The sequence below is a fragment of the Gastrolobium bilobum genome, unplaced genomic scaffold (assembly GCF_033153095.1).
Source record: "Gastrolobium bilobum isolate Gb01-03AN ecotype WA unplaced genomic scaffold, APGP_CSIRO_Gbil_v1 utg123070, whole genome shotgun sequence".
Taxonomy (NCBI): Eukaryota; Viridiplantae; Streptophyta; class Magnoliopsida; order Fabales; family Fabaceae; genus Gastrolobium; species Gastrolobium bilobum.
This window is the reverse complement of record NW_026899228.1, coordinates 15,829-28,574: the sequence shown is the minus strand read 5'-3', so window position 1 is coordinate 28,574 and position 12,746 is coordinate 15,829. Positions and strand designations below refer to the sequence as shown.

General features: G+C 30.5%; 1 protein-coding gene across 1 annotated transcript; it reads left to right on the top strand.

Annotated features, from left to right (window-relative positions):
* Window positions 1-4,299: 4,299 nt before the first annotated feature.
* LOC133288613 (fatty acyl-CoA reductase 3-like) lies at window positions 4,300-9,664 on the top strand. The gene is made up of 10 exons (XM_061486414.1): window positions 4,300-4,384; window positions 4,477-4,580; window positions 6,364-6,566; window positions 6,955-7,055; window positions 7,660-7,852; window positions 8,408-8,569; window positions 8,727-8,808; window positions 8,912-9,178; window positions 9,294-9,421; window positions 9,511-9,664. Exons 1-10 carry the CDS (start codon window positions 4,306-4,308, stop codon window positions 9,662-9,664), a joined length of 1,473 nt encoding a protein of 490 aa, XP_061342398.1. The 5' UTR covers window positions 4,300-4,305.
* Window positions 9,665-12,746: the final 3,082 nt, after the last annotated feature.

Here is a 12,746-nt window from a genome sequence, read left to right as displayed (position 1 = left end):
AAATTAAATTTTAATTTTTAAAAAAATTCATGCATTTTATGCGGTGGTTACAACCACATTGAGTAATTTTGCTAACGATTTTGTATAGTTTTTGCGGCAGATCAAAATCGCCTCGATTACATACTGCCACGGTATTCTTAATAACAACATCTTCTCATCATATACCGTCACTTGTTACCGCCTCCAAACACATATGCATTGGTGATTATAGCAGTTAGACGAAACTGTCGTGGAATAGCTCTTGACACTTCTAACTGTGACGATTTGGTTACCGTCGTGTGAAACGTTCAACGACAATTTTTAACTATCACAAAATGTCATTTTAACCGCCATGAAATAGTGTTTTTCTTGTAGTGCCATCTGGTAAGCTTGTTTTCTCCTCCCCTGTCCTCTTCTTCTCTCCATGACTCACTTGAATGAGTAGTATTTTTATATATTGTATTATTTTCATGAGACAAAATATTATATTTGTTTTAGTATTTTAATTGTATTAAAATATAATTTAGTATTTTCATTAAATATTTATTATTTGTTAAATATGAAATTTTGGCAGTTTAGTTAAAATATCTATTGCAATTTGGTTACTTTACACATTGAATGAAATCTTAATTTGTAATTATTTCAAAAGTAAAGAAATAGATTTGCATTGTGTTATCAAACGTAATTCTGTTTCTCAAAATAAAAATAAAATGCTTTATCAAAAGCATTTTCCCCCGTAAACTCTTCCAAGGTATAGAAATAAAAAAAATTTATTTCTATTTCAGAAACAGTGCTAGAAAACTGAATCATTGTCATGCACACACTTGTTGCCAATGAATGACTTTTTTTTTTCCTTAGTGAATAATTCACTCAATTAAAAATTATTTCTCATTTACATTTTTCTCCCAAATAAAAAAGTATAAGAATTTTTTATTTTTAAAAATTATTATATTTAATTAAAATAATATTATCTCATTTATTTATTTTACTTAGTTAAAAAAAGATAAAGTTGAAAAAATTCAATACTTTTTTATTTTTTAAAATAAAATAGTTATATAAAACAACACATTTTTTAATACAGATTCCACGAAATAGAAACTAGGAGAAAAATAAAAAATAAAAAAAATAAAACAGGATTCAAGTCCCAGACGGAAGAGAAACAAACAACTTGTGTAATTATTCGTGTCAAGCTACCTAATGTTATAAAACTTAGATAAAGAGCAATTATGGCCCGTTTTGATGAGTTTTTTTTTCTACAAAAGCTGTTTTTTTTCTTGAAAAAAATATTTCTCATTTTTAGTTCGTTTGGATGTCTGCTTTTAAAAAAAGCAGAAGTCACAAAAAAGCCAAAAACTTACTTTTTTCATAAGGTAAAAATATTAGCTTCTAGAAAAAAATAGAAGTCAAAAGTCAAATTTTTTTTTCAAAAACTAAATATTTTATAAAAATATAAGGGTCCGTTTAGATGGACTTTTTTTCCTACAAAAGCTGCTTTTTTCTTGAAAAAAAGCACTTTTCATTTTTAGTTTGTTTGAATGTCTGCTATTAAAAAAAGCAGAAGTCACCAAAAAGCCAAAAATTTACTTTTTTTCAAAAGCTAAAAATTTTAACTTCTAAAAAAAAACAGAAGTCAAAAACCAAATATTTTTTTCAAAAACTAAATAGTTTTGTAAAAATATAAATAGCTTTAACTTTTGTAAAAAATATTTCTAAAATAAGGAAAATATAAAAGTTACTTTTATGAGAAGGCGAAACAAACGAGCTCTAAATAGCTTTAACTTTTGTAAAAAACACTTCTAAATAAAGGAAGAGATAAAAGTTACTTTTTTAAGAAGGGGAACAAACGGGTTCTAAGTATCATTTAAATTACTTTTCTAGTATATTTGATGGTTTGGTCATTAAAAAATTAATTCAATAATTTTATATTATATTTATTTAATTCATCTCCGCACACAAGAGTCAATTGAATTTGAAGAATTGAAGATGTATTGGTTATATTAATGATATTTTATTATATTTTTCTAACACATTCCCTTATACAAGAATTCATTGGACTTGAAGGACAGACAATCCATCAGGTCCGCTTATCTGTGCTATATTTTTTCATAATATCTAATTTTTTTTAAATAAAAATGGGGGCAATGAAGGTCACATTTGGTCACAAAAACACTGATACCATATATAAAACTAATTGAATCCAAAAAGTTAAATTATTAATTAAAATTATATTAATAATTTTATATTATATTTATTTGTACCTCCTTCTCTATTTAGCATGGGTTGTCATGAAAAAAAATCAATTAAATATATATATATATATTAATGTTGATGATAAAAGTCATGCTTAAGTTGAAAAAAATAATATATTTTAAAGGATGTTTGGCCTCATTGTTTGTTTCCTTTTTGATACGTTTGTACGACCTTGATTTTAAAATACCAATTATTTAAGAATATTTATAAGAATGAGGAATGTTATTTAAAAAAATTTATTTTTGAAAATAAATTATACTTGACTTGGTTATCATTTTACTTTATTAATGTTATTTCTCATTTCTTTTAGTAAAATATTACTGATAAAATAAAATTGAAAATAAAAATTTTAGAGTGACCAGTAAAATATTTTAAAATATGGAAGAGGTTATACATATCACCGATTTAGTCTTACCATTTGATCTGGATAAACATATAGGCCCATGAGGTTTAAAGCCAAGAGAGGGTCCAAGAAGGCACAACGATCCCATTGTGCAAAATACATACACCGAGCATTGCACAAATTATCATGTTAAGCGGCCATATATAACTCATAGACTAAGGAAAGTCTAAGTAATGAGCTGAGTTCCACCGCGCGTAAGGGCCAACATGAGGAAGACAATTCCAGCTTGTCACCACTATAAGAAGACAGACTATTATATAGACTTGTTCACCAAGGAAATAGCCAGAGAGGCACCAACTGAGACAGAAAGACAGCAGTCTACAACAACCAATAAGAAAGTATGCCGCCTACAAAAGGCAGCACAGAGCTTGCTATAAGTATGAAGGGTACAAACCTAATTATGATCATCTGATTCCAATTTACTATAACATAAACCTGACATTGATACTGACTTGAGTGTCGGAATGTCTTTGCAGGTACCCCAAGTCTCTTCCATTGTGCCGGAATCATTCAACAGCCCTTATATATATAGAAATAATCTCAAGCCCATTTATTACGATACTTAGCCTAAAGTCTTCAACCTTCAACTGTATATGATTTGATCCAACCCATCTTGGATTGGTTAGATCACCATTTTTATTACCTATTTAATTATCGTTTGATCAATTTAAAATTAACGGTTGAAAAAAAATAGTTACCATTGATATCGAATTATAATTACTATTTTTAGAAGAACAAAGTAAATAATTTTCTCACTATCTTTGCTAGAGCTTTAGTTGTCTTCAACTTTAATCCGTAAAACAATCATCTAAATTAAAAACTCAAGTTGTTAAGTGATAAGCCTTCTTCAATGGTTTATATTATATTTTTTGAATCATTTATTTTTGTTTCTACCTTGTGGTGACATAATTTCACTAGAAAGTGAAGGGTGTTGAGGATCAAACTTGTGATTACTTTGGCTCTAATATTATAATAAGCAATTATCTTATCCAATAGCTCAAGGTGGTAAGTGATGTATGATTTTATATTATACATTTCTAACACATCCGTTAATCAATTCAACATAAAAGTATAAGTTGTTAAGTGATGTATAAGTTTTTATATTATATCTCTTTAACACACTTTCTCACACAAGAGAATTTTATAATAAACAACTATCTCATCTAAAAATTTAAATTGTTAAGTGGAAACATATTAATAATTTTATATTATACGTATTTAACACTATTCCCCCCTCCCCCTAAAAAATTCAGGTTGATATCATAACTCATAAGGTAAAAAGGGAAAAAAATATAATAAAAAATGAATAATTTTATTCCTATTATTTGGGGACCTTTATCATGATTCAGACCGAGGAGTCAATAGTTTTGCAGGAACCATTAATATTTGCAGAGAAGTGGCAGCTACGTTAGCTTCAACGAGCCCTTAACTAAGAGACACATTCACAACTTTTACCTACATAATGTATTGACGTGTAGGAATGGGATATTAAGCACAGAAAACGGGACCACAGGCATGCATGTGCCTTATCACAGGATCGATCTTTTCCCTATATATGGTATTGCCATTTGGGACATTACGTTTCACCTACATCAAAGTGTCTTTCTTTGTTTCATTTGAAGATCCACATTTGATATCTTTATTATTGTACTCATACTTTAATTTTTCTTCTAATGGAAATGAGAAGCATAACCCAGTTCCTTCAGGAGAAGCATGTTCTGGTCATTGGTGCCACTGGCTTCCTTGCCAAAAGTGTTTCTCTCTTTCTATGCTTGCTTATTGTGTGCGTTTTGGTGTATTTATTACTCATGCTGTGTTTACTGTTTACTTGTATTTTATTGCAGTTTTTGTGGAGAAAATACTGAGAGTTCAACCACATGTGAAGAAACTTTATCTTCTTTTGAGAGCCACAGATGCTGAATCTGCCACTCGACGATTGCACAATGAGGTGAATGTAGAAATGTTATCAACGACTTTCACACACACAGACACCCAAAGATAAAAATAAAAAATTTGTTAATATAAACCATAATCAGTACTTCACCGGCTTAACTTTTTGCTCAAATTGATTTTTTTACATGTATTATAGTCTAGGTGTCCGGAATTCGATCATCGTAATCCCTTATTTTTTTATGGAATAATTTCTTAGCATTAGCGCAGATACGTGACTCGTAATCTCTTATTTTCTTTGTGGAATAATTTTTTAGCATTATTACATATATGTGAGTACGTGTATTATCCATCTTTGAAGCTCAATAAACTTATATTAATATAAAGGGACATGTTATATTTATAAATTTTTTTTTTTGTTTACAAACTACACTAAGTACGACCGGTCATATTTTAATCATGCAGTATACGACTGGTTGTACTTAGTGTAATTTGCAAGAAAAGTTTGTAAACGGATCCTATCCCTAATATAAATCATTAAATATATAGGTATTTACTCAATAACTTAAGTCTTCTTTTTTTATGGAATTGATTCTTTACAAAATTATTATATCCGTTTCTTTCTCTATGTATGGACTGGTTAATCACTATCAATTTGTGATGTTCTGTTTTTTTTCTTTTCATTTTTTTTGGGTGCTACTCTGTTTTTCATGCTTTCCGAGATATAGTAGCTGTTTCCCTATCAATTCTTTAAAAAATTTAAATGAAGTTATATGAATAATTTTTTATTATATTTAATTATGTTAAAATCTTTGTCACTGACTTATATTTATAACACGCCTCATTGCAAGATTTTTTATAAGCATGAACAACGCATAAAAATGATGAAAATCTTTACTGGTACATGTGTTGAAATTCAATTTTTTAATAGAAGAATGTAGTTGCAAGAATTTCATTATTGCCATTCAATTGTTGGGTATGCTTTATATTTCTCATTCGGATGACAATTCTTGTAAACAACCAATCAATACGACCCTAAAGAGCAGAATTTGCTAAAATCCTAGCAGTTTCTTGAAAACTTGCTTCTGATATGAAACTTTGAGTATTCAGAGATATTTTTGTTATTGCCAATAATAAAGCTTGATAACTAATTGCTTCTTTGCAAGGCCCGCCCAATCTAATTAGTTCGCTAGGTAAAAAAAAAATCGGCATTTCTTCTTTTGAAACCAATATTTTTGATGTTATTTGACGTATAATAATTTTGGTACAGTACATATTATATTGCTGAAAGCAGTTCAGTTTGGTAGAATAGAGCGAATTTGTGGGCCTGTTTGATTGTGTTTTGATTTTTTCGTTCTTAATACTGTTTTGTAGGATAATTATGGAAATAATTGTTTTCTGTATTTTTTTTGTTTTGAAAGTTAAAAGCCAAAACATAAAACAAAAACAATTCAGATATGTTCTCTAAATTTGATTCTAAAAACAAAACAATAATTACAGTTTTTTAATTTTTTTTTTACAAAAAATAGACCTTACCAAACGAGTTTTTTTGTTCTGAAAACTAAAAACATGTTTTAAAAAACAGTAATAATAACAGACGCACAGGGTGTGTGCATGTTAGGTCTGAACATTAATTGTATAGACTATGATACCATATTAATTAGCAAATAATTATCCCAAAAACTAAAAGCACGTGATTGATCTGAGCAAAACTTAATGCAATCAACGAGTAGTTTTATTATTGTCACTCATTCTCTCTCAACACATACGAAATATTGCTAATACTCTCTTTCACTGCTAAATCAGTTTATGGCTGATACGTAATTATATTTTCATGTTAGATAATACGGAAGGACCTGTTTAGATTGTTGAAGGAAAATCATGGTGCAAAGTTCAATAACTTTATCTCGGAAAAGTTGACTCTGGTACCTGGTGACATATCTCTAGAGGATTTGAATTTGAAAGACTCCATTCTCCGGGAAGAGATTTGCAATCAAATTGATGTTATAGTTCATTTAGCTGCGACAACTAACTTCGATGAGAGGTATATATTTGGGATCATATATTTAGAACCTTATATATTTATTTGTTAGGAATGGTACGAGGGAGACCAAAATCTTTGCAAAGAATTTATTCACATAGCCCAAAACTTTTGCAAAGAATTTATTCACCAATGAGCTAAATGAGAAACCATAAAAAGTGGGCTAACACCACATCTTAATCCAAAACCTTAAGGCGGTAGGTTTATGCATCTTTTACACTTATATGATATCAATTAGTCTAAATCTAGTTTATATGGGACTTACTTCACCACTATTCACTCACACTTGATTATTTTCAACAATATTTGTGTTTTTCAACAGTTATATAATCGTTACAGTTAAAAAATTCAAATATTTTTCACTTTAACTCTTGTCAATCATTATATGCAGATACGATGTCGCATTGGGTATTAATACATTTGGAGTTAAGCATGTCTTGAACTTCGCCAAAAATTGTATTAAACTGAAGGCGTTTGTCCACGTATCAACTGGTCAGTATTCAAATTGAGCTCGCACAATTATTCCTCATGAATCATGATGCTCTCATCAAAATCCACTCGTTATATCAAATTTCGTTTTGTTGTATCTTATAGTAGTCTCTCATCAACAACTTCTCCGTTATTTCATTATGTTGATCTTATAGTATTCACTATTGTGTGAAGACCTTTTTAATGGTTTATATTATTCTCCAACATATTTGAGGAAGTGGTCATATAATTTGATTGTACAAAATTAATTCATAGTAGAGCTTCCATGTTTAACGTCTAAATATTGATTGACCAATACAAAATGCTAAATTGGAAGTCTAAGGTCCAAATATTGTAATTAGATTAAGGAAGGAATTAATACGAGCTTGGAAGATATATGTTATGGTCCTTACAATATGACTCAAAATCTTTATTAAGAGTCTATACTATGAACACATTCACAATTATATGGGGGAATGACAAAATATTTAACTGTGAAATCGCACGCATTTAATGAGGGTACTTAATAATAAGGCACTCTATGTCGATGTAATTCAGTATATATATCTTCACTAGACTTCCTAAGCTTGGCTTACAATATTAATCGATATAATTTCTACGCCTTCAGCATATGTATGTGGCGAGAGAGAAGGGCTCATAACAGAGGATCCATGCCAATTGGGTGTGTCACTAAATGGATTTCCCGGACTAGACATTGATGTTGAAAAGAAAGTGGTGGAAGAGAAGTTGAACCAGCTTCGAGAAGAGGGAGCCACAGAAGATGATATTAGAATGGCCATGAAGGACTTAGGTATGAAAAGGTTAGCATCTTCAACTTCCATTTTACTTTGAGGTTACTCCCATACACAATTTGATGATTAAGAATCACTTTCTTGAATTCTAATATCATAAAATCTTCACATGTTAAAACTTGAAAAGGAATAAGTATAAAGGAAAACAGTACTTGTAATCACGCATACTCTAAAGAACTTTGGGATACACCACCTCAAAAGCTAGCTCAAAGGGTGAGAGTGTCCAATGCCTTATAAAGGCCACATTAGTTATATATCTCAACACGCCCCCTCACGCAAGAGCCCTTTGAGCTTGAAGCGTGGATTATGCATAGACCCAATTTTTTGTTTACCTTTTGTGCTTTTTATTTTTAATTCCACTTTAAAGTGGGGGGCGGTGAGGATCGAACCTCAAGCTCTGATACCATGTAAAAAACCTTGGATACACCACCTCAAAAGCTAGCTCAAAGGGTGAAAGTGTCCAAAGCCTTATAAAGGCCACATTAGTTATATATCTCAACACATACCTTGGTACAAGTAACTCGGGTTAAACACTAACAAACCCCAAAAACCAAATGTTTTCAGAGCAACTATGTATGGATGGCCAAACACTTACGTCTTTACAAAGGCAATGGGAGAAATGCTTGTAGGAAGTCTGAAGGAAAACATGTCCATTGTTATTGTACGTCCTACAATTGTTACCAGCACTTACAGAGAACCTTTCCCTGGTTGGGTTGAAGGTGTAAGGTAAATCACAAAATTTTATGTCATTCACTATGTTCATGTGCATATGTATCGCATTGTGTTACACTAGTTAAGCATGCATTTTCAATTATCCGTTATATTATGAAATGTTTGTGTAAACACATTACCAAGATTTTTCTTATCTTGGAACTTTTTGCAGAACAATAGACAGTTTAATTGTTGCTTATGGTAAAGGGAAATTAACATGCTTTCTTGCGGATATTGAGGCAGTTTTTGACGTGGTGAGTCCCTCAATGAAGAATCCGATCTTGCAATTATATATACTATATATCAATTAATCAAATGCTACACAATGTACTATTATTTATGCTGAGTTTGAAGCAGATACCAGCTGACTTGGTTGTGAATGCAATACTAACGGCCATGGTGGCTCATGCAAATCAACCTTGTGATACCATATATCATGTGGGTTCCTCCCTTGCAAATCCAATTAGATACCTTAATCTCAAAGACTACAGCTTCAGATATTTCACGGCAAAACCATGTGTAAACAAGGAAGGAAAGCACGTCAAGGTTGGCAAAGTTACAATATTGAACAGCATGACTAGCTTCCAAAGATATATGTTCATTCGCTACTTGCTTCCATTGAAGGTTATTTCTAATCCTTAATTTCTACTCCAAATTCCTCTATTCATGTCAATAATTTTTACTCTCTAAACAATTCTATAAGCAGAAAGTGCTTACATATTAGTTTGCACTTTAATAGGGGCTCGAGCTAGTCAATGCAGCATTTTGCCAGTATTTTCAGGGAATGTATCTTGACATCAATAGGAAGATCAATATTGTGATGCGGTTGGTTGACCTTTACAAGCCATACTTGTTCTTCAGTGGCATGTAAGTTAATTAATTAGCAGCAAAAGCGATATACTAGAGTAACACATGTTTAATATTGGTTTACTGAGACAAGCTTGTTCTGCATACAGATTTGATGATATGAACACAGCAAAGTTGCAAATAGCTGCAAGACAAGGTGGGGTAGAGATGGATTTGTTTTACTTTGACCCTAAAATGATTGATTGGGAGGACTACTTCATGAATGTCCATATTCCTGGTATCGTCAAGTATGTCTTCAAGTGACACGTACTCTGGAATCTGAATTTGTCTTCAAGTGATTACAAATTTCGGTGTTACCAATTAATGAATATATAATCTTATCTTATATATGACATGTGCTGAAAGTTTTTACCAAGTGACTCAAATATTTATATAATTTACATTTTAGTCTTGCAGAGGTTATTCTGACTATTCTTTGATCATTTGACCACAATAATCTTCAGTTTTTATGGCTCATTGCATAACTCTACAATGCATAAATGAACTTGCATTATTATACAAGTTGTTGCACCTTAGTTTAAAAGAAAACAGCTAAGATGTAGCTATGCCAAGTGCCATGGTTTTATCTTTAAGTGACGTTTCGTAAAGTTTTAGCCGCGTTATCTCCATTTAACAACCTTATTGTTTAGAATTTTAAAATACGAAATTGATAAATCATGTTTTATGAATAATAAAAATGGTTTATCTCTAAATTTTCTTTTGTTAAACTTGAGATATAGGACTACCAAATGTGCAGACTTAGTTTTAGTTAAACTCGATGGAACTACCAACGTATGCAGAATTGTTAATAATTGACGTGTGTAAAATTAATAAATTATATTACAAACGCATATATATTCATAAAGAATGCCTTAACATTTTAATTTTAAGCCTAACGGCATATTTGGTACAAGTATTGGATAAAGTCTGATAGTATAAGACTTGATAGTATAAGATCTGATTAAATTTTAATACTATCTAACATTTGGTATGGTATTGTATAAGATAATATTTTTCAATATTTTAAAAATTAATATATTAAAAATAATTATTTTAATATATTAATATTGAAATGATATATTAGTTCTTGAGAATTGTATTTGTAAGCAATATTAATATATCAACTCCTTATCAGGCCTAATCCTACTCTCTTAGGTCCGATTAAATTATACATCATTTTGATGTATTAAGGGGTTCTGCTATATAAACTTATACTATACTATGATGGTCATACCAAACATCTGAAAATGTGATAACGTATAATATAAATTTATACTATAAAGCCTTATACATCACACCAAACATATCCTAAGTTACTAGTTACAGGCTTAATTCAGCACTTGTGTGAACATTGTTAACTTGCGTACGGATAAGATTGATACTGATCATGATTACCCAGCTGTCCTGATAATACTTGTCAGCTGCTTCATGATTAGTGTTCCTATATATGTAATGCTTCCATCTCTTTTCCATAACAATACTTGTTTGTGAATCCATCCTCACGAGCTATAATTTTGGTAAGTTTAAACAGGGGAGTGATAATGTACCATGCCCCATTAAATCCTGCAGTGCCCTGTTGTCCCCAATTTACTCCATCTGCATTTAATTTTACCTATCTTAACTACCTTTGGTAGGTACCCCTAAATGCCCCTTTCTTCAATTGTTGGCTTAATTAGGGAAGTAATTATGTATTATTTCTTCAATTCCATAGCAACCAAAAGATTGTTGCCCAAGTTACTTGTCGTATCTACACTTTCTTCCAATTTTCAGATGCATTTATTGAGCCCAAAATCGTTTTTCCCATCAATGGGCTTAAAAACAAACTATTATAGTTGGACTTGATACTGTATTTTAACCCAGAATCCTAAAACGTTATATTTATGGATCTTTTCACTTACTGTACTCACTTCCTCTATTCGTAATTAACGTGAGAATTGTTCTTTCATACTTAAATTTTCAACATTTATATTATTTAAATTGTAAATAATTGTAGGTAATTAGGGGTGACAATTTAAGAGCCTGTTTGGATCCTCTTATTTTTAAGCTAGAAGCTACTTATAAGCTAAAGCTAAAAAAAAGAGCTTAAAAATAAGTTAAAAGCTGTTTGGAAATTACATAAAAGTTTTAGCTTAAAAATTACTTAAAAGCACATATTTCAAGAAAATTATCTCTTTCTATCTTTATCACTCTTTATTTTAAAAAAAAGCACACAATTCAAGAAAAACAGATAAGAGCTTAAAAAAAACTCCTCCTAGGAGCTTTTAATTTTCAGCTTTTTTCTTCATTATAAAAAAAAGAGCTTTTCGTTATAAGAGCTTTTCCCAAAACCTGTTTGGCCTAGCTTATGCTTATAAGTAGCTTGTAGCTTAAAAAAAAGAGGATCCAAACAGGCACTAAGTTGACACGACACGATGCAATACAAATTTGTTACGAACATGAATACACTCAACACAAATACGACACAAATTTGAAAATGGATTAAAACCTTTGATACAAACACGACCTGCAAGTTGACATGACACGACACGAATGGATAACCTACTGACCTAAAAATGTGTCACTTATTATGCAGGTTGAAACAATACGACACAAATAACATGTAAAAAAATTAATTCGAGTCAATTTCGTATTTGCAGGTTGATATGTAACACGACGCAATTTTTGTGTGTTAATTTTTTGCCAATGCGAACACAACACGAATTTCTCGTGCCGTATTCATATCAGTAGGGATATAAATAAGCTGGGTCGGGTTAAGATTTGGCTTAGATAAGCCAAACCTGTTTAAAACACTTTAGACTTTGCTTAATCTGTTAGCCTGTGTAGTCCCAAATTATAAGTATGATCTGGCTTATATTTAAAGAAATAAAAGCATTGGCCTAAGTCTGTTAAATATTTAAACTTATTATACATTCATTAATTAAAATAATATTATTTTATTATTCAAAATTATTAAAATTATATTACTTTATTTATCTTATTTAAAATGAATAATATAAAATAGGCTTCTAGACCAAAAGAAAGCAATTGTGATAAAAAAAAGAAAAGAAAAGAAAAGAAAAGAAAGCAATTGAATGGTTTTTAATATGTAAATTAAATAATATTACTTTTTAATAAGAAAGTAATTTCTAACATAAAATAAATGAGTCTATGCATTATCCAACTACGACAACCCAAATGACTCTGATGCGAGCTGGCGTTAATTATTCTCTCTCTCACCTGATTCAGACAAGTTCAACTATCTAAGTTGTCTATATATAGATCGTTTCAGAAGCAATTGGCAGCAAGCAAAGTTCTATCACACATTTCAGGTTACTAAATATTAGAATGCTGAAACACTGATCTACCT

Coding starts and splice junctions, on each gene's coding strand:
- LOC133288613 (XM_061486414.1), top strand. CDS start 4,306: ATGGAAATGAGAAGCATAACCCAGTTCCTTCAGGAGAAGCATGTTCTG. Junction 8,570..8,726: donor GGTTGGGTTGAAGGTGTAAG/GTAAATCACAAA, acceptor AACTTTTTGCAG/AACAATAGACAGTTTAATTG. Junction 9,179..9,293: donor GCTACTTGCTTCCATTGAAG/GTTATTTCTAAT, acceptor GCACTTTAATAG/GGGCTCGAGCTAGTCAATGC.